Below are 20,631 nucleotides of genomic sequence, written 5' to 3'. Positions count from 1 at the left end.
CTTTTGTGCCTGGACTGGCTTTGAACCTCAGTCCTCAGATCTCAGCCTCCGGAGTAGCTAGGATTACAGGTGTGAGCCACCACCCTAGCTTCTAGTAATCTTATCCTCTATCCAGATCCATTTGGTTGAAAGGGCAAGCAAAGCACAGCCATGCTTACTGGTATTACTTGACATTCATCACCCTGAGACTACAGTGGGTCCTTTAAGCCACCTAGCAACATTCCATCTCCTGAATCCTTTCATTTGATAATTGTTTCATACCTTCTGATCCTTAACTATCTAACATCTCCCTCCATGTTTTTGCTCTTAACCTTGGTTCCTTTTTCATGAGAAACAGAAGCAATGACCACCTTCTGTGTGCTCTGCTCTCCCTTCTGTCATTAAAAACCACAGGATCGGGGCCGGGAGTTTGGCCTAGTGGTTAAAGTGCTTGCCTAGCATGCATGAAGACCCGGGTTCGATTCCTCGGTACCACATACATACAAAAAAAAAAAAACACAGGATCTCAGCTGGAGCTGGCTTTGCTCTCAGAAGACATTTGGTTATGAGAATGAAGAGGGAATTCTGCTGAGTCAGTACCTGGGCACTGTCCTTGAGCTTTTTCTTTCTTTTTTCTTCTTTTACCAGTCCTGAGACTTGAACTCAGGGCCTGAGCACTGTCCTTGGACACTTTTTGCTCAAGGCTAATACTCTACCACTTGAGCCACAGTGCCACTTCCGACTTTTTCTGTATATGTGGTACTCAGGGCTTTGTGCATACCAGGTAATCATTCTACCACTAAGCCACATTTTCAGCCCCCTGACCTTTTCTTTTGAGCTTTGCTTATGAGTTCAGGCGGTACTGTCACATTGGAAAGCAAACCTGAAGCTTCAGAGGATGGGAAAGACACAACAGGAAAGACAGGAACTGGCCTTTTTATTATTTAGTGATTCTGGGGGTGAAACCCAGCATCCCCTCCTGCACACTGAACATTTCACCTTATTTTTCATTACATTTCACTATTCTTCCATCTATAGAGACTTAATATCTTCTCTTCTGCATTCCTTCATTTTTTTTATTTTTGGGGGGTTGATTGTGGGGCTTGAACATTGAGCCTGTGCGCTGTCCCTGAGCTCTTCAGCTCAAGGCTACCACTCTACCACTTTGAGCCACAGCGTCACTTCTGGTTTTGTGGTGTTTAATTGGAGATAAGAATTTCGTGAACTTTTGTGCCCAGGCTGGCTTTGAATTGTGTTCCTCAGATCTCAGCCTCCTAAGTAGCTAGGAAAAGTAGCTAGGATTATAGGCATGAGCCCCCGTGCCTGGCCCCTCCCTTCTTTTCCTCCCACCTTCCCTTCCTCCCTCTCTTTCTCTCTTCTTTCCTTCCCATTTCTGCTTTCTGCATTTTTTTTAAAATTTTTTGTCAGTTGGCCTCACTTTCCTTTTCCATTTACTTTCTTTGGTGTCTTCTTTTTCTTTTTCTTCCTTTCCCATTATTTCCCTAAAACATACTTTTCCTTGCTGAGTGTCCATTCCTATGGCGACTAAACATACTGGATTTTCGGTATTCACCCTGGGTCTTAAACTCTAGGCCTGGGCACTATCCCTGAGCTTTTGTGCTGAAGACTAATGCTCTACTACTGGAGCCAAAGTTCTACCTTTTTGTGGTTAATTGAACATAAGAATCTCTCAAGATTTTCCTGCCCAGCTGGCTTTTTTTTTTTTTTTTTTTTTTTTTTGCTAGTTGTGGGGCTTGAACTCAGGGCCTGAGCACTGTCCTTGGGCTTTTCTCAAGGCTAGCATTCTTCCACTTGAGCCACAGCACCACTTCCAGCTTTTTCTATGTATGTGGTATCAAAGAATCGAACCTGGGTCTTTGTGCATGCTAGGCAAACACTCTTACCACTAGGCCAAACTCCCGGCCCCCCAGCTGGCTTTAAACTGTGATCTTCAGATCTCAACTTCCTGAGTTGAGAGGATTACAAGCTTGAGCCAAGAGTACCTGGGTCAAGAATGCATCATTTTGCATCACCCTTGAGCCTACCAACTTATCGAAGCCCCACAAGTATAAACTGATAAGATGTGTCACATGGCTAGAATTGAGATAGTCCTAGAAACTTTGCTCTACAATTCGTCAGTACTCCCTCCAGTCCATCCTGCACCTTTATATCTCCTGATAGAAATTTCACTTACCTGAATTTAGAAGATACTTTAAAAGCATTCCCCATCCCCTCGGTCTCAGGAGAACTAAATGTATAGGTAGACTCTTCAGAGCAAAGTTCCTGCTGTCACATCATGGTTTCTAGTTGAATCTCAGATCTTACTTTCGCTCCCAGACTGTTGATCAACTTCTATTCCTCCTATGACTTAACCTTATTTGAGCTTGACATTAGGTAGCCACTCTTAATCAAAGTAATATACAAGTGGGTTACAGTTACATATGTAAGATAGTGAGTTCCTTCCTTCCTTCTTTCCTTCTTTCTTTTGCCAGTCCTAGGACTTGAACTCAAGGCCTGGGTACTGTCCTTGGACACTTTTTGCTCAAGGCTAATGCTCTGCCACCTGAGCCACAACACTACTTCTGGCTTTTTCTGTGTATGGGGTAACCAAGGAAATCAACCCAGAGCTTTGTGCTTGCTAGCCAAGCACTCTACCACTAGGCCACATTCCCAGCCCAGTGAGTACATGTCTTGTTAAACATTGTTATCCCTCCCTTGTTTTTCTCCCACTTTCCTTCCCCTCAGTCCCCCCTCCAAATTGTAAAGTTCATTTCCAACATATTGTCTTGAGAGTATCACTGTTGCATTGGTTTGCCCTTTGTCCTTTGTCTCATCGTTTTGTTCCCTTTCCTTCCCTTCCCTAATTCAGATAAACGTATATACAATACACAGGGTACCAAAAATCAAATACAGTGACAACAGGGGATAAGCCATAAGGGGGCAAAAAAAGGAAAGAAAAAGAACTTCACATAGTACATTAAAAACAACCACTTGCCAGGTGTTGGTGGCTCATGCCTGTAATCCTAATTACTCAAGAGGCTGAGATCTGAGGATCACAGTTAAAAGCAGACCAAGCACAAAAATCCATGAGACTCTGTCTCTAATTAACCACTGGAAAACTGAAAGTGGTGTTGTGGCTCAAAGTGGTAGAGCATTAGCCCTGAGATTAAGAGCTCAGGAACGGTGCCCAGGCCCAGAGTTCAAGCCCCACAACTGAAAACAAAAAAAAAAAACACAAAAATCTCTGCTTCCATATCTTGGAATTCATTTCATTTAGCATCACCTCCTGACATTCTTAAGGAACACACAATAGTTGTAGTCAAAAACATTCTTCTATTGGGAAGAATTATAAGAGGAAAAGCTGAATGAAATGTCCACTTCCTGGGGAGCCAACCACTTCTGGGCATTTGGAGGAAATAGCCTTTATCATTACGATAGCTCTTTGTCATCCTAGTTTCCAGACCAATTCTGTGCTCGTCCGTCCCCTCCCCACCTCACACAGTCCTCCACAGCAGAGAAGGGCACCTTTGGTCAATTTTGCTTGTATCCCAAGACAAGCAAATTGGGGTTCAGGTGGCCCAAACCTGCGACCTGAATGGAGAGACAATGAGAAAAAAAATGTGGAGCTAAAATATACTAGGAAGACAGTAGCAAGTAGTAACCCCATTTGCCAGGCAGATCTGGATGAGACTGGGCTCTAGATTGAAGTGTAGAGACATGGCTGTACAGGAAAAGTGACTCTTCTGTTCAGCCAGTTGACATGATTCTTAGACTCTTGAATGGCTTAGAGCTCTTAGGAAGGGGAAAACAGAAATGTAGGGTAGGGACTGAGTCTCCTTTAAAGCATCCTAACCTCTCGCTTTTCTTCAGGTTTCCTGAGCTTACTTGCTGTCCTCTTGTTCTCTACTTGTCTCCTCTATCCCCTTGCCTTTTGAGACAGTCTCACTACGTAGCCAGGCTGGCTTCAAACTCATGATCTCCCGGATGCTGTCTCCTGAATGTTGGAACTACAGTCATGTGCCAGCATGTCTTACTTTCCACCTCTTTTTATCTTTCTCTAGCAGAGTTTCAAGCCTAAGTGTCTGTTCCTACTTGTCGTACCTGGGCCATATTCCCACAGATCACGAGACTGTGTTCTTAGTTAAAGCTCCCACAGAAGCCATCAGGGCCGGACACTGGTTTGAAGAACCAGTGAGAAACAGGCACTGTGGGGAGCTGGTAGAGTGTTAGAGTACTTGTCTAGCATACATGAAGCCCTGGGTTCAATTCTTCAGTACCACATACGCAGAAGAAGCCAGAAGTGGTACTGTGTCTCAAGTAGTAGAGTGCTAGCCTTGAGCACAGAAAGGCTCAGGGATAGAGCCCAGACTCTGAGTTCAAGCCCCACGACTGGCAAAAAGAAAAGAATAAAAAGAAAGAAGGAAAGAAAGAAAAGAGAGGGAGGGAGAGAGAGGCACTATGGTCTATAGAAAAAAAGACACTGGTCTGTTAAGGACAGTAGTTCTTCCCCACCTACAAAGGAATTTTTAGGGTAAGACCAAGGGTGTTAGGAATGTTTCCCTGCCTCAGCATGATGAGGGGAGCTGGAAACTCATTGCGGTGGTTGCTGACTTCCCATGGAGTCTGCTGCTCCTCAGAGAACGCCAGTGTCTTATCTCCCCTTTATTCCTCTTTAAGTTGGTTCTCTCCTCTTTCTCTACTGCCCTTCCCTGATTTCTTTCTGTAAATACGGCTTGAAAACTCAAAAGCCTACAGTAGGACTCATACTGTTATCCTAGTTACTCTGAAAGCTTTGATCGAAGGATCCTGATTCAAAGCCAGCCTGGGCAGAAAAGTCCATGAGACTCTTACCTCTAGTTAACCAACAAAAAAAGCAGTGGATCAAGTGTAAAACACCAACCTTGAACGGAAAAGGTAAGGGACAATGCCCAGCCCCTGAGTTCAAGCGTCAGTGCTGGCACCAAGTAAATAAATAAATAGTCTGCAAGAAGAAGTCATGTAGTATCAAAGAATGAAGTGGATAAACGGTGGTAAACCAGAAAGTACCTTTCTCATCACCGGCCCTAACGTTGAAATTAATTTTATTAAAAAAAATTTTGCTTAAGGTGGGGAGTTTGGCCTAGTGGTAAGTACTTGCCTCACATTCACAAAGACCTGGGTTCGATTCCTCGGTACCATATACATAAATTAAAAAACAGAAGTGGTGCTGTGGCTTGAGTGGTAGAGCTGTAGCTGTGAGGAAAAAAAAACAAAAAACAAAAAACAAAGAGCTCAGACCCTGAGTCCAAGCCCAGGACTGGCCAAAAATTTTTTTTTTTTTTAATTTGGGAGTTTGGCATAGTGGTACCCCAGTGCTTGCCTAACATACAGGAAGCCCTGGATTCAACTCCTTGGTACTACATACACAGAAAAAGTTGGAAGTGGTGCTGTGGCTCAAATGGTAGAGTGCTAGCCTTGAGAAAGCTCAAGGACAGTGCCCAGGCCCTGAGTTCAAGCCCAAGGACTGGCAAAAAATAATTTGTTCAATCTGAACAAAACTCATCTGCAGACAAGCTCCAACCCACAAGCTACTAGTTTCAACCTCTGATGGAGAGATCTTTACCGGAAGGTTTTGAGATGGTCCTGGTCTTTGAGGCTCAGTAAATGGGACAATGTCCTGTGGCAAGGGTCCTCCCACACGGAAGAGCAAGTCTGCTTGTATCTCACTTTCTCATGTCCTTACTACCTGCCCTGTCTGTGACCAGCTTTCTTTTGTGTAGAGCATCAGCAGAAAGGTGAAGTGACACCGTGATGTGTTGCCCACATGATAAGCAGGCAGAGTCTGGCAGAGAGAGCCTGGGACCAATGGCAGGAAGAAGGATGCCAACCTGCAGAGGAAAGCAAATGCAACTCATTTCTAGTTCAGCTGTGGTACTTACACTCTTATACCTGTAATTCGCTCCCCATTCCCCCTTCCCCCCCCCCACTCATATATATTAACCTGGATAAAGGAGGCAGAGAAATAGCCGAAGCTGATGACAGCACAGGAGTAGAGGAAAGTGGTGGTGAAGATGACAAGAAGCCTACAGCAATGGAGATGAACAGATAGCCCTGTAGAAGACTTTGGTCATTCTCAAAAGAAGCCAGTGACAGTGTAGCGTTTATCCTGGCCCAGTCTCTACAGGAAGCATGTGATCAGCAGCAGGGTCCCAAGAGAAGGAGAAGGAGGAGAACCTGCAGCTCCCCTGAGAGGAAGGAGAGTGGGAAGCCCAAAAGAAAGAGTTGAAGAAGCTATGGGAAGAAAAGGATAAAAGAACAAATGGCTTACACCTATCTATAATCCTAGCTATTCAGTAGGATGAGATCTGAGAATCTCAGTCCAGTTGGCTCAGTCAAGAAAGTTTGTGAGACTCTTATCCCCAGTTAATCACCAAATAGCTGGAAGCAGGGCTGACTGCTCAAGTGGTAGAACACCAGCCTAGAGCAAAGAAAACTCAGGGACAGCACTAGGCCCTGAATTAGGACCAGAACCAAAAAAGAGAAAGTAAGAAAGAAGGAAGGAGAGGGAGAGGGAGAGAGAGGGGGGGAAGGAAGAGAGAGGGGGGAAGAGAGCAAAAGAGAGAAAAGAAGGAAAGAAAAAAGGAGAAGGCAAGAAGAGAGAGAAGGAAGAAAGAGCAAAAGAAAGAGAGAAGGCAAGAAGAGAAAGAAAAGGGAGAAAGAAGAAAAGAAAGAAAGGAAAAGGTAAGGAAGGAAGAGAGGGAGGAAGGAAGGAAAGAAGAAAGGAAGGAAGGAGGAGATATGGCAGAGCCCCTGGGAATGTGGGAATGACAGAACTGTAGAGCAAGTGCAGCTCCCTCCATTCTTTCCTTGCTTTATAGGCAGACTGAATATTGTTGTTTGGACTTGGATCCGTCATTCATCCCTCTTCTGTCCATCCTCCCTCTTCTGTTCACCTTTCTTCCTCTTTTTCCTTCCTTCCTTCCTTCCTTGCTTCCTTCCTTTCCCCCTCTCTTCCTTCCTTTCCTCTTTCGATTTCCTTTCTTCCTCTTTCAATTTCTCTGTCAATTTCCCCTCCCCCTTCTCCCTCTCTCCCTTTTCATTTCATCCTCCCCCCCCTCAGACTTTCCCTTTCCCAGGTTCAATCTCCAGTTTTCTGTGGATCCAGCACATGTGGATTATCTCTTAACCAACCACTGTCCTCTCCATCTCCCTAAATCCTCATCTAAATCCTGGATACAGAGAACTGGGTTTTCTTTTGTCTTTTCTCAGTGTGTGTGTGTGTGTGTGTGTGTGTGTATATTTGTGTGTAGTCCTGGGATACTCCTGCGTTCTTATAGTCTTCCCCAAGCCTCTTGTTAAGATAACAACTAACCTGGAAGATTTTGGAGCCTGAAACAAATCAGGAAAGGGCAGAGAACATGGTGGCTAAAAATTCTAGCAGATATCAGGGAGCTGAAGTCAGACCCCAAGCTTATGGCCTGAAAATGAGGGCAGACCAATAGAAATCTGTGCATTCCACACAGATTTACAGATTTTCACATGGCTTTCCCAGAAATTTCAGGACATAGTAATTTTTTTTTTTTTTTTACCAGTCCTGGGCTTGAGTTCTTGTCCTTGGACTTTCTCAAGGCTAGAGCTCTACCACTTGAGGCTCAAAGCCGGTCTTCGTGCATGCTAGGCAAGCACTCTACCACTAGGCCAAACTCCCAGCCCCTGTGCCATAATAAATCTTTACCTATCATTTTTTCCCCAGTACTAGGGCTTGGCTCAGGACCTCACACCCGCTGGGCTTGCTCACCTGGTATTCTACTACTCGATCTAATCCTTCAGGCATCTGGCTTAACTACATTATTGAACAGGTTTAACCCCTCCCATGAATCCACCTAAGCCATTGATGGCTTTAAGCATCTGTTCTTTATCTGACAGTGGACTCATCTCTCCAATCTTGTCCTTTGTTCCACTTACCTGGTAGTAATTAGAAAGCCCATAGAAGCATAGAAGTTGCTTTTGACAACTGCTGAAATCCCAGCCACACAGGCATTCTGGCTCCAGAAAGCTCTCATTTTTTCTGCACCATGTCACTTCTGTCTCCTGAAGCATCTCTTACCATACGGGAGCCTGGCAATGAGATGGAGAATGCACATTCCTTAAGGGAAAGAATGTCATTGTCATCAGCAGGCGCTGTTTAGGTACCACCAGCGTCAAAGTGTATGCAAGGAGGTGGGACCAACTTGGACAAAGATCACCATGACAGTTCATGAAGAGAGACGCGGGTGGGAAGCTAGCTGTGCTTGTAGATTACTCTTGCTTGTTTCATCACTTGGGGAACAGAAGCCAGGGCTCCTGGTTGTTCTGGACAGAGCGGGGAGATAAAACTTGAGCAAAGATGGCAGAATGAGTAGTGGATGTGGTGTCAAGGACTGTTCCTCTGGGGATAGCTGTGGCAGGACCCTGGGAACAAATGTACAAATGAAAAGGGTGCAGTGAGTGTGCCCCTTGCCCAGACAGGCTTTTCATCTTGAGGTCTTCAGAAATATTAATTCTAGCCAGGACCCCAGTGGCTGAGGGGAAGAATGTAGAAAACATACCTGAAACACTGTCCTCTCAGTCACACCACACTGGGACCATATTGTCCAAGAAAATGTTTTCTGGGGCTGGGAGTCTGGCCTAGTGCTTGCCTAGCATGCACAAAGACCTGGGTTCAATTCCTCAGTACCACATACATAGAAAAAGCTGGAAGTAGTGCTGTGGCTCAAGTGAAAAAGCCCAAGGCCAGTGCTCAGGCCCTGAGTTCAAGCCCCAAGACTGGCAAAATAAAATGTTTTCTGTATGAAAGAAGAGAGGAAGCCGGGTGCGGTGGCTCATGCCTCTAATCCTAGCTACTCAGCAGGCTGAGAGCTGAGATCTGAGGATATCGGTTCAAAGCCAGGCACTAAGGTCTAGGAGACTCTTATCTCCAATTAACCTCCAGAAAACTGGAAATGGTGCTGTGGTTCAAGGGGTAAGGCAGTAGCCTTGAGCTGAAGAGCTCAGGGACAGTGCCCAGACCCAGAGTTCAAGTCCCATGACCAACCCTCTCCCCAACAAAACAAACAACAACAAAAATAACAAACTGAGGAAATGGGGTTTGGAAGAGGATCTCTTGGCTTCCCATCACTTAGCCAGGTTCCTTATTCCCTCACCTAGGTTAGAGCCAGTGACTTAGGTTAAGCTAGAAAAAATAAGGGAATATTATAAACTACACAGCCCAGGAACTTACAGGGTGCATGACTAGTCTGGGTCAGTTTGTAAACATATAGGATTAGAAGTCAAACACTAATTGTTGAGACCTCTCTGTGATAAGAAGGTCTCTTGCTCCAAGACGTAATGATATTCTGAAGCATTCATCGCCTTTAATATATTTCTCAACCAGCTTCCCTTGTCTCACTTTCGTACCCAAGAAGCCAGCGGTTTCTTGACTAGGGTGTGTGTGCAGAGTCCTCCACAGGTAGTTGATAAAGGGAGGAGAAACTGGGTGCTGATGGCTCATGCCTATAATTCTAGCTATTCAGGAGGCTGAGATCTGAAGACTGAGGTTCAAAGCCAACTCAGGCATGAAAGTCCATGAGACTCTTAGCTCCAGTTAAGCACTAGAAAACTGGAAATGGTGCTGTGGTTCAAGGGGTAGGGCAGTAGCCTTGAGCTGTAGAGCTCAGGGATATCGGCCCAGACCCAGAGTTCAAGCCCCATGACTGACACACACATACAGAGAGAGAGAGAGAGAGAGAGAGAGAGAGAGAGAGAGAGAGAGACAGAGAGAGAGAGAGAGAGACAGAGAGACAGAGAGAGAGAGAGACAGAGAGACAGAGAGAGAGACAGAGAGACAGACAGACAGACAGACAGACAGAGAGAGACAGACAGAGAGAGAGAGGAGGGTCAGGAAGAATAAGATGTGAACATGAAATACCATGGGTGACAAAGGAAAGGCAGAAGAAATATGAGTAGAAAAGGGGTGACTGCTCCAGCTCCTTGCTCTCCTATCTCATAATATGACCTCCCTCCACCTTATAGCTCTCTCTTCCCAGCCTCTTCCCATAAAAGGAGTGCTAGTACAGAAATGGAAAGGACAAAGGGTGAATGAATACAGTGGTGGTACTCACTTGACAGAATACTGGAAATGAATGATACCACTTGTGGGTAGGGGTAGGAGGAGAAAAACTGGAAGGGGTGACCCTGTCCCCCCAAAACGTACTATTGGCCTAGTCGTAAAGTGCTTGCTTAGCATGCACATAGTTCTGGGTTCAATTCCTTAGTACCATATTCACAGAAAAAGCCAGTGCTGTGGCTCAAGTGGTAGAGTGCTAGCCTTGAGAAAGCTCAAGGACAGTGCCTAGGCCTTAAGTTCTAGCCTCAGGACTGACAAAAAAAAATAATATACTCTTTATCTGAGTTTACCTAACTAACCCCTGTATATCACCTTTCTAATAATTTAAAAATGAAAAAAAAGGAGTACTGACCAGGAACTGATGGAGTTGAGATCTGAGGGTAAAAGTTTGAAACCATCCTGGCCTGGGCTGAGAAGTCCATAAGACATTTTTTTTACCCCTCAGTCGTGGGGCTTGAACTCTGGGCCTGGGTGCTGTCCCTAAGCTCTTCAGCTCAAGGCTAGCTCTCTACCACTTTGAACGACAGCGTCACCTCCAGTTTTCTGGTGGTTAATTGGAGATAAGAGTCTCATAGACTGTCATGCCCAAGCTGACTTTCAACTATGATCCTTAGATCTCAGCCTCCTGAGCAGCTAGGATCACAGCTGTGAACCACCAGTGTCGGGCTGGCTCCATGAGACTCTTATCGCCAACAAACTATCAAAAAGCTACAAGTGCGCTGTGGCTTAAGTGGTAGAGAGCCAGCCTTGAGGTTTTGCCCATTAAGGGATGGAGGGATGGGATGGAAATTCATTCAACCAAGGAATTGAACTTGGCTCTTGGTGCATGTTAGGCAAGCACTCTACACTAGGCCAAAATCCCAGCCCCTGCAATGGCCAAATGGCTTTTTTTTTTTTTGATATAAACAATGGGATTTTATTCAAGTATAAGGAGAATGAAATTATGCTGCTTTTAGGAAAATGAATGGAACTTAAGATCATCATGTTAAGTGCAATAAGCCAGTCTCACAAAGACGAATGTTTTTTTCCCCATATGTGGAATCTGGAGGTAGGGAGAAAAAGACATGAAAAGAGGGAAGGGAAGATAATAAAGAGTAATCAAGATGGTAACTATGATCAAAGTACATAATGTGCATTTCATTATGGAAATGTCAAATGAAACCTCTTACATTGTACAATTAATTTTTTAAATACTGAACAAAGAATTTTAAAATCTGTCAGACAAAAGTGTAAAGTCACATTTAAGGACAGCCCCATTAGATTGCCAGCATATTTCTCAGCAGGAACCTTATAAGCAAAGAAAGAATATAATGATATATTTTGAGCACAGAGAGAAAATAACTGCTAAGCAAGATTACTATATCCACAGAACTGAAGGAGAAATAAAGATCCTACAAAGAAAGCATTATAAAGGCACTATGGGTATAATCCTTCCAGTTTAGAGTGAAAAAAAAGATAATACCATCCCAAGAGCCGGTGAAAATATAATTCCCTCTAGAAGAATAGATACACAAAGGAGAAGCAAAAACAAATAAAACCATAAAGATGAATGAGAGGAAGAAATGAGTAAAAAAAAAAGACAACTTAAAAAAACAAACAAATGGTAGACACAAGTCCATAGCTCTGGATAATAACTGTAAATGCAAATGGTCTTAATTCTTCAATTTAGACATTTTTTACCATTATAAAAGTGACAGAGGGGTTACAATTACATGTCTGGTATAGTCCATTTCTTTTTGGGCAGTATCACTCTTTCCCTTGCTCTCACTCACTTTTCCCCTCCTGTCTCCACTCACAAGTTAAATAGCTCATTTTCAACATAGTGTCTAATGAATACCATTGCTGTATTTGCTCAACTGTTGTCCCTCCATTTCTCTGCCCCTGCTTTACCTTCCCATAGACATATAAACAAACCAATTAAAAAGTTAATGCATTAAAATCAAGGCCAGAGGTATGGTTCAAGTGGTAGAGCACCAGCTGTGAGCAAGCAAGCAAACTTAGTGAGCTCAAGAACATGAGTTCCACCTTAAGAAATAGAAATAATAAAAATAAAATAGGCAAAATAAAAGTGGTCTATCTCCCTTAATCCTTTTCCAAGGATGACACCTGAAGTTCCTTTTAATGTGATTTTGTTGTTTTATGGGCTTCATCCAGGCATAAATCTCAAGATAAGAAAGGAAGTATGAGGGCCCGGGAGTGTGGCCTAATGATAGAGTGCTTGCCTACCATGCATGAAGCCCTGAGTTTGAGTCCATGGTACCACATACACAGAAAAAGCCAGAAGTAGTGCTGTGGCTCAAGTGGCAGAGTGAGCAAAAGTACTCAAGGACAGTGCCCAGGCCCTGAGTTTAAGCCCCAGGACTGGCAAGAAAACAAACAAACAAACAAGTATGATTGCTAGCAAAGAAGTTGCTATTGATGTTCTACCTAAAGCAAGAATACCTATGTGCCTCCAAACCAACTAGTCCCAAACTCTGGGTCCCACTGCAGGGACATCAACCACTGAGGACAAATCACTGGTTAGTCCTCAGGCCAGAGGCTCAAGTTTAGGCTTGTGAAGACTCAGAGTTGTGGTTTATGTTTTCACTTAAAGACAGGGAGAATGCCCTGCCAGGTGACTCCCCTAAGTCTGTAACTTTTCACTAAGTACCTCTCTTCTGCCTTTTGTGGACTGGGCTGGGCTGTTTGTATTTCACTCTCTTCAGTATCATTTGCCTAAGGTCCCAGCTTTACTGTGCACCAAAAAATCAACAGGCAAAGCCCAGGGCTCATTCCAAACACATTTTCCTCTTTTTGCCCAGCTCAGCATAGTCTAGACTTTCCAGATCTTATCATCACCACCCACCATCACTACAACCGCCCAGGCCTTTCAGCCTAGCTCACTCTACCCAATGCCCGAATTCTCCTTGGCTTCCAAATTCCCCTCACTCAGCACCCCCTTGTGACCTACAGATAGAAAAGGGGGTCATCCCAGGACGGGGCCCAGGGGATTGGGTGTCATCATTCTTCACTCACAGCCTGGTGTTTAGTCCTCCAAGCCAGCTATAATTAGACAGGAGTGGGGGAGCACTGATGAGATACCACGCGTTCCCTTTGTACACAGCAGTCCCAGACAACAGCAGGCACTCGAGGGAGAGAGTGAGCAGAAGGCTGGCGTCTGGTGAGAGAGACTACAAGGAGGAGAGAGTGGGAGGGATTCAATCCTGAGTACTGGGTCTGTAGTACCCATAGTTCTTAGATGCCCTGACAGGTGGCATTCAATAGTGCGTATTACTCCAGCCTTGAGGTGGAGATAGGAAGATGGCACAGAAAAGAGGATCGGACTTCTGAGTAGAAGAGGGTTCTTTGGCCTTTCTGGGCACAGCTAAGATACCTTGTCTACTCACTTGCAGTAAACCAGCAAATGATGGCCATGAGCATTCCCCAGGCAACACATCCTCTGTCTGACTTGGAGCGAGCCTCTCTTCCGGGGCAGAAGGATAGCCTTAGACTCCCTTTGCCTACTCGAAGAGCCCCCTCCTGGCCTCCATCCCCTGCTGAGGATCTTGGTTTGCTTCCCTTTCCTCTGGAACAGCCTGGCCCCAGACCCCTGGCCCCAGGTACCCTTCCCTTTCCAGCTCTGACCCTGGAGGAGAAGGAGGAGGAGGAAGAGGAAGAGGAAGATGGAGACGCAGCTCAGCCTGAGGAGCTGTACAGTGAGAAGCATGCCAGCCAGTTCTTTGCCGAAGCCCTGTGGCTGCGGGAGCAGAGGCTCTTGCTAGATCAAGAAGTGTCTGTTGGGGGACGTGTATATGGGGTGCATCTGGTGATCATGGCTGCAGTCAGTAGCTTCTTCCGAGACAGGCTGCAGCACGCCAGAGGTCCACAGCCTTGCTTCAGCCTGGATGTGACCCGGGGGGCCTGGGAGGCAATGGTGAGCTTTGCCTACGAAGGAATTCTAGGCCCTGCCTCATGGAATGAAGTGCTGGCTGCAGCGGAGGCCCTAGGAGCTCCCCGAGTGAAGGCTGCAGCCCAGTCTGAAAAGGCCCTGGAAGAGGTGAAGAAGCTGAGCCAGGCAGAGGAGCAGAGGGAGAATCTGCACACCATTGAACTCCTGTATCGAGATGGTGTTGGGTGTGACCTGGAGCTGGAGGCTGAAGGCTACCGGCTGTGGGGTGAGTCTGTGGGGTGCTCGATACATGTCTGCAGATGCTCATGCCACTGGCATACTGTGTGCCAACAGTAGACGGCTTGATCTGCGCCATAGCAGGGTTTTTGGTTTGGTTTGGTTGTTTGTTTTTTGCTTGTGGAGTGTTTTGTTTTGTTTCTAGTTTTGTTTTTGCCAGTCCTGGGGCTTGAACTCATGGCCCCTTGAGTCAGGTACCACTTCTGGCTTATCTATGTATGTGGTACTGAGGAATCATACCCGGGTCTTTGTGCATGCTAGCTAGACAAGCACTCTACCACTAGGCCAAACTCCCGGCCCCTGCCCTTGAGTTTTTTTGCTCAATATTAGCATTCTACTACTTGAGTCAATAGCTTTACTTCTGGCTTTTTGGTGGGTAATTGGCAATCAAAGTCTCATGGACTTTCTGGCCAGGACTGGCTTCAAACTGCAATCCTCAGATCTCAGCCTCCTGCATAGTTAAGGTCACAGGAATATGTCATGTACTCTAGCTGCTTGCTTGTTTTGTTGTGGTGCTGAGGATGGAGCCCAGGGATTTGTTCACACTAAGCAACCAATATCACTGAGCTACATCCCAGTGCTCCAGTACTAGTTTCAGTCAGGATTCCCTGAGGTAAAGTTTGGTACTTTGTCAGCACATGCGCAGTTGAGTTGTTTACCTAGGCCCTCCTGACAGATTTAAATTGACCCTTCAGGCCCTGAGCATTTTCCTGCTCAGTGACTGGAAATTCCAGCCAGCTGGCTGAGATAAGGGTACAATCCATGGCATTAGAACAAGCAGAAAGTGATTGACTCAAACAGATTGATCAAAGGCTCCTCTTAGAATCTTCTATCCAGCACGTAGCAATAGGCAGAGCAATGATTTGTAAAGCTTCTGGTATGTCCTTCTACCCAAATACCTTCCATGCAGGTTTTGCAGTTCATGACAGAGTCTGCCAGAATCGAAGGCTACCAGATCTAGATGCAATTCAGGTAATATAGAGGCAAAGGATAGGCCCTGGGTTTAGTCCCTGTACTGCCTAAATAAATAAATAAATAAAACGAGGAGTCCAGGCACTTTGGTTTAATTCTGCTCAGCACTGTCTTGAGTGAAAAAGCTAAGTAAGAGGTCAACATTCTGAGTTCATTCAAGCCCCGAGGAGCACCAAAACAAAACAAAAATAATGAAAATCCAAACAAAACAAAAACATATTCAAAGTCAAAATATTACTGTTACTGTTCATTAGAGTAATGGCTGGGAATCAATAACTTCTGGAATTTCCAGAAGAAATACTATCCCAAAGGTTTTCATGATCATTTCTCATTGCACCAGATGGAGAAATAATCCTTTCTCACACCAAAATTTCATAATTATACACTTCTTCTAAAATTTGGGATTTAAATATATTCACATCAGGGGCTGGGAGTTTGGCCTAGTGGTTAAAGTGCTTGCCTAGCATGCATGAAGACCCGGGTTCAATTCCTCGGTACCACATACATAGAAAAAAGCCGGAAGTGGTGCTGAGGCTCAAGTGGTAGAGCTCTAGCCTTGAGAAAGTCCAAGGACAGTGCTCAGGCCCTGAGCTCAAGCCCAGGACTGGCAAAAAAATAAAAATAAAAAATAAAAATAAATATATTCACATCAATATCTTGGAATTCATTACTTAAACTCTTAGGGACAGAGTATAGCTTGTTTCTAGGAATGTAGATTTTCTCAGAAAATATATAATGAGAAATTAGCACTGCTGTTTACTTCTTAGTGAGTGCATGAAAATGTAAATCACCATGAATTATCCTTGAAGAGAACCACATGTATCACAACTAGCCAGTCTCATTGGTGGTTTGGCCTCTGTAACCTGCCTTCTAGCAGCATTTTCTTTCATTTTACTATGAAGTGTTTCAAACATATTACAAAATAAAGATCTGGGCACCGATTGCTTATACTTATAATCCTAGCTTCTTAGGAGGTTAAGATCTGAGGACTGTGATTTGAAGCTAGCCCAGACAAGAAAGTCCATGAGACTCATTTCCAAGACTCAAACACTCTTTACCTACACTTAGCTAGTATTTCATTATATTTATTTCATCTTGTTACTTGGGGCTGAAGTTTAATGTAAATTAATGATAATTTCTCATCATATTTGGCATGTGCTTTAAAAAGATGTTTACGCTAAGCTGAGTGTGGTGGTCTATGCCTGTTAATCCTAGCTACTCAGGAGGCTGAAATCTGAGGATCACTACTGAAAGCCAGTTGGGGCAGAGAAGTCTCCATGAGACTCTTATCTCCAATTAACCACTCAAAAACTGGAAGTAGCGCTGTGGCCCAAAGTGGTAGAGCACTAGCCCTGAGCAAAAGATCTCAGGAACAGCAGCCAGGCCCTGAATGCAAGCCCCATGTCTGACAAAAAAAAAAAATGTTTTATTTTTGTTTTTTGCCAGTCCTGGAGCTTGAACTCAGGGCCTGAGCACTGCCCTTGGGCCTTTCCCTCAAGGTCAGCACTCTACCACTTGAGACCATTTCCGGCTTTTCCTACGTATGTGATACTAAGGAATTGAACCCAGGTCTTCATGAATGCTGGGCAAGCACTCTATCATTAGGCCAAACTCCCAGCCTTCTTTTTATTTTTGTTATTGTGCATTCTGGTACTGAAACTTGAATTCAGGGCCAGGTTGCTCTTCCTTCGTTTTTTTTTTTTTTTGCTCAAGGATGGCATTATACTATATGAGTCATTTTTGACTTTTTGCTGGTTCATTGAATTTTATATTTTATAGACTTTTATAGACTTGGATTGGATCAGGAGCCTAGCCTAGTGGTAGAGTGCCTGCCTACCATGCACGAAGCCCTGGGTTCAATTCCACCGTACCACATACTCAGAAAAAGGTGAAAGTGGTGTTGTGGCTCAAGTGGCAGAGTGCTAGCCTTGAGCGAAAAGTGTCCAAGGGCAATGCCCAGGCTCTGAGTTCAAATCCCAGGACGAGGGGTAAAAAAAGAAAAACTTGGATTTGCCTGTTTATACTGGCTTTGAACCAGGATTCTAAGATCTCAGCCTCCAGAGTAACTAGAATTACAGGTAGGAGCTACCAATGCCAGGCTTAATATATAAAGTCTTAAAATACAAATCTTAATATATAGATTTCTAGGACTTCCATTCAGACATACTTACTGGATCAAAAGCCTGCTGGTGAGCCCTGAAAGCTGTATGTAGGTAGCTATAAATGTATCTATGTATGTATCTATTGTGAGGCTGGAGACAGAACTCAAGGACTTGTACCTGCTAGGTAGACACTGTACCGCAAAGCTACATTCTCAGTCCTCAAAACTGCATTTTAACAAGCTGGGCACCAGTGACGCATACCTGTAATCCTACTTTCTCAGGTGGCTGAGATCTGAGGCTTGAGGTTCGAAGTCATCCAAGTCAGGAAACTGTGAGACTCTTACCTTCATTCCACCACCAAGGTGGTGCAGTGGCTCAAGTAGCAGAGCATCAGCCTCGAGTGAAAGGTGCACACACATGCACACACATGCATGTGCACACCCGCCCCCAAACAAAAACCAAGAACCCGGTGTTACTGCAGTGCATGCCACAGTTTGGCCTGTGGTCTTGGGTGGCTGGGTCTGTGTGACAGAGTCCTCTGCTTTCTCCTCTCCTTGCAGTGCACCGGGCAGCCCTAGCCTGTGGTAGTGAGTTCTTCAGGGCCATGCTCCTTAGTGGGATGAGAGAGTCCCAGGGCACAGAGGTGACCCTAAAAACCATCTCTAGCCAGGACCTGCGCCTGCTCGTCTCCTTTGCCTACTCTGGGGTTGTCCGGGCTCGCTGGCCAGGTCTGTTAAGAGCTGCCCAAGCTGCCTTGCAGTATCAAAGCCCCTCTTGTCTGGATTTGTGTCAGAAAGCCTTGGCCCGAAACCTCAACCCTGCCCGCTGCCTGGCCCTCTTTGCCATGGCCGAAGCCCCTGGATTGGAAAGACTCTGGGGCAAGGCCCGTCACTACCTCCTCACCCACCTGCCAGCCGTGGCTCTGTGCCCCGCTTTCCCTTCTTTACCAGCCGTCTGCCTGGCTGACCTTCTGGACAGCGATGAGCTCCACGTGCAGGAAGAGTTTGAGGCCTTTGTGGCAGCACGATGTTGGCTGGCGGCCAATCCCGAGACCCAGGAATCCGATGCCAAGGCCCTGCTGCGCTGTGTCCGCTTCGGCCGCATGTCTACCAGGGAGCTTCGGAAAGTGCGAGCAGCGGGGCTGCCCTCGCCCCTGTCCCCAGATCTGCTCCATCAGCTGATGGTTGAGGCCGAGATCCCGGGTCAGGAGCGGAGGAGGGAGCCGGATCGAGCCCTGGTGGTGATTGGTGGAGACGGGCTCACTCCTGATCTGGCCCAAAGACAGCCTTCTCGAAAGGTGTGGTGGGCCCGGGCCTTCCGCTGTGGCATAGGCCTGGTACGCTCTGTGGACTGGGGGTGGCTGCCTCCTCTGCCCGCCCCGGGGCGCTTCCGGCACGGCGCTGCCAGCCTAGCGGGCTGTGAGCTCTATGTGTGCGGGGGCCAGGACTTCTACAGCCACTCCAACACGCTGGCTTCCACTCTCAGGTACGATCCACTGTCAGGGGACAGAAATGGCTCATCCAGCCGACCACAGGTTCCCAGACTCATTCTTCCCACCTCTCTTTCCCCCCTCCTCCACCCCCCCCCCCAAGTCCAGGTGGGACCCCAGTCAAGAGGGCTGGGAAGAGATGGAACCGCTGAGTCAGGCGCGGAGTTTTTTCCCTCTGGTGGCATTAGATGGACAACTTTATGCCCTGGGTGGAAGAGACAATGGCGTTGCTCTTAGCTCTGTAGAGACCTATAACCCCGAGCTCAACGTGTGGAGGTAAGCCGGCAAAGGGGCAGCAGAGAGAAACTAGACTCGGGCACAAAGAAAGTTGAAGCTGGAGTTAATCCCAGCACTCAGGAGGCGGAGGCAGGAAGACCTCAAGATTGAGGCCAAGAGTGGATAGCTCTTGTCTGTAATCCTATCTACTCAGAAAGGCTAAGAGCTGAGAGTCTAGGCTCAAAGCCAGTCCAAGGGAGGGGGGGAAGCCCATAAGACTACCTGCAATTAACCCAAAAGCCAGAAATGGGGGGGAGGGGGTGGCTCAACTGGTAGAGTGCCAATCTTGAATGAAAAGTTCAGGGACAGCATCCAGTCCATGAGTTCAAGCCCCAGTAGTGACACACAGGCCCCCCCAAAAAAACCCCTTCAGGCACCAGTGACTCACAACTATAATCCTAGCTACTCAGGAGGCTGAGATCTGAGGATCACAGTTAAGAGCCAGCCAGGGCATAAATGTTGGTAAGATGTATCTTTGATTAATCGCCATAAAACCGGAAGTAGTGCTCAGGGATGGTGCCCAGGCCTAGAGTTCAAGCCCTATGACAAAATAAAATAAAATAAAAAATGGAGGCCAGTCTGAGCAACTAAGAGAGACCAGGAGAAGCTGCTAGTTACTGATCTTGCCATCTGTCCTCTCCTAGGCCTGCCCCTGCGCTGCCAATGCCATGCTTTGCCCACGCCGCTGCCATCTTAGAGGGCCGAATATATGTGAGCGGTGGCTGCAGCAACACTGGACAATACCTGGCCACACTGCTGCATTATGATCCCAACCTGGAGAAGCAAGAGACACTTCTGAGCCCTATGGGGGTACCTCGGGCTGGCCATGTCATGGCTGCGGTGGGTGGGCGGTTGTATGTGGCAGGTGGGCTAGGAGAGACTGGAGATCTGCTGAGCTTTGAGGCCTATGAACCAAAGACTCGTATGTGGACTCACCTGGCACCTCTGCCCTCCCCCCACGTGGGGGCTGCCAGTGCTGTACTGCAGGGGGAGCTACTGGTGTTGGGGGGTTACAGCCACCGTACTTATGCCCTCTCCCACCTTGTCCATGCCTACTGCCCTGGTCTAGGCCGATGGCTCTGCCTGGGGACTCTGCCAAGACCACGGGCCGAGATGCCTGCCTGTATCCTCACCCTGCCCACAGTGCAACACCTAGCCTTGATTCCTACCCTGCACCAGACCAAGCCTGCTGGGTGAATGAGGAATACCAATGCGGGGAGGAAGGGATAAGAAGTATCGAGAGAAGAGCTGGGTGCTGGTGACTCGTGACTGTGATCAGAACTAATCAGGAGACTGAGATCTGAGAATCATAGTTCCAAGCCTGGGCAGCAAAAGTCTGTAAGCCTCTTATCTCCAGTTAACCATCAAAAAAAGCATCTTGCTTTGTTCTCTCTGAGTGCTAGTGTTACAGATGTATACACTATTATGCACGATCTATTTCTGGCTTCTTTCCTTCCTTTTGGGTAAACTGAGGCTATCAGGAGTAGAAATGAGACAGTTGTGGTGGGAGGTCCAGAAGTATAAG

At 46.3% G+C, this 20,631-nt stretch overlaps 1 protein-coding gene across 1 annotated transcript; it reads left to right on the top strand.

Moving 5' to 3' along the window:
- Positions 1 to 13,514: 13,514 nt before the first annotated feature.
- Klhl33 (kelch like family member 33) lies at positions 13,515 to 20,303 on the top strand. Its single transcript, XM_090354844.1, has 4 exons — positions 13,515 to 14,256; positions 17,902 to 18,826; positions 18,939 to 19,106; positions 19,751 to 20,303. The coding sequence occupies exons 1-4, from the start codon at positions 13,515 to 13,517 to the stop codon at positions 20,301 to 20,303; spliced, it is 2,388 nt and encodes a 795-aa protein (XP_090210970.1).
- Positions 20,304 to 20,631: the final 328 nt, after the last annotated feature.

Source organism: Megascapheus bottae, chromosome 2 (assembly GCF_031878675.1).
Source record: "Megascapheus bottae isolate mThoBot1 chromosome 2, mThoBot2.hap1, whole genome shotgun sequence".
NCBI classification, from domain to species: Eukaryota; Metazoa; Chordata; class Mammalia; order Rodentia; family Geomyidae; genus Megascapheus; species Megascapheus bottae.
This window is presented reverse-complemented; position numbering and strand designations above follow the sequence as displayed.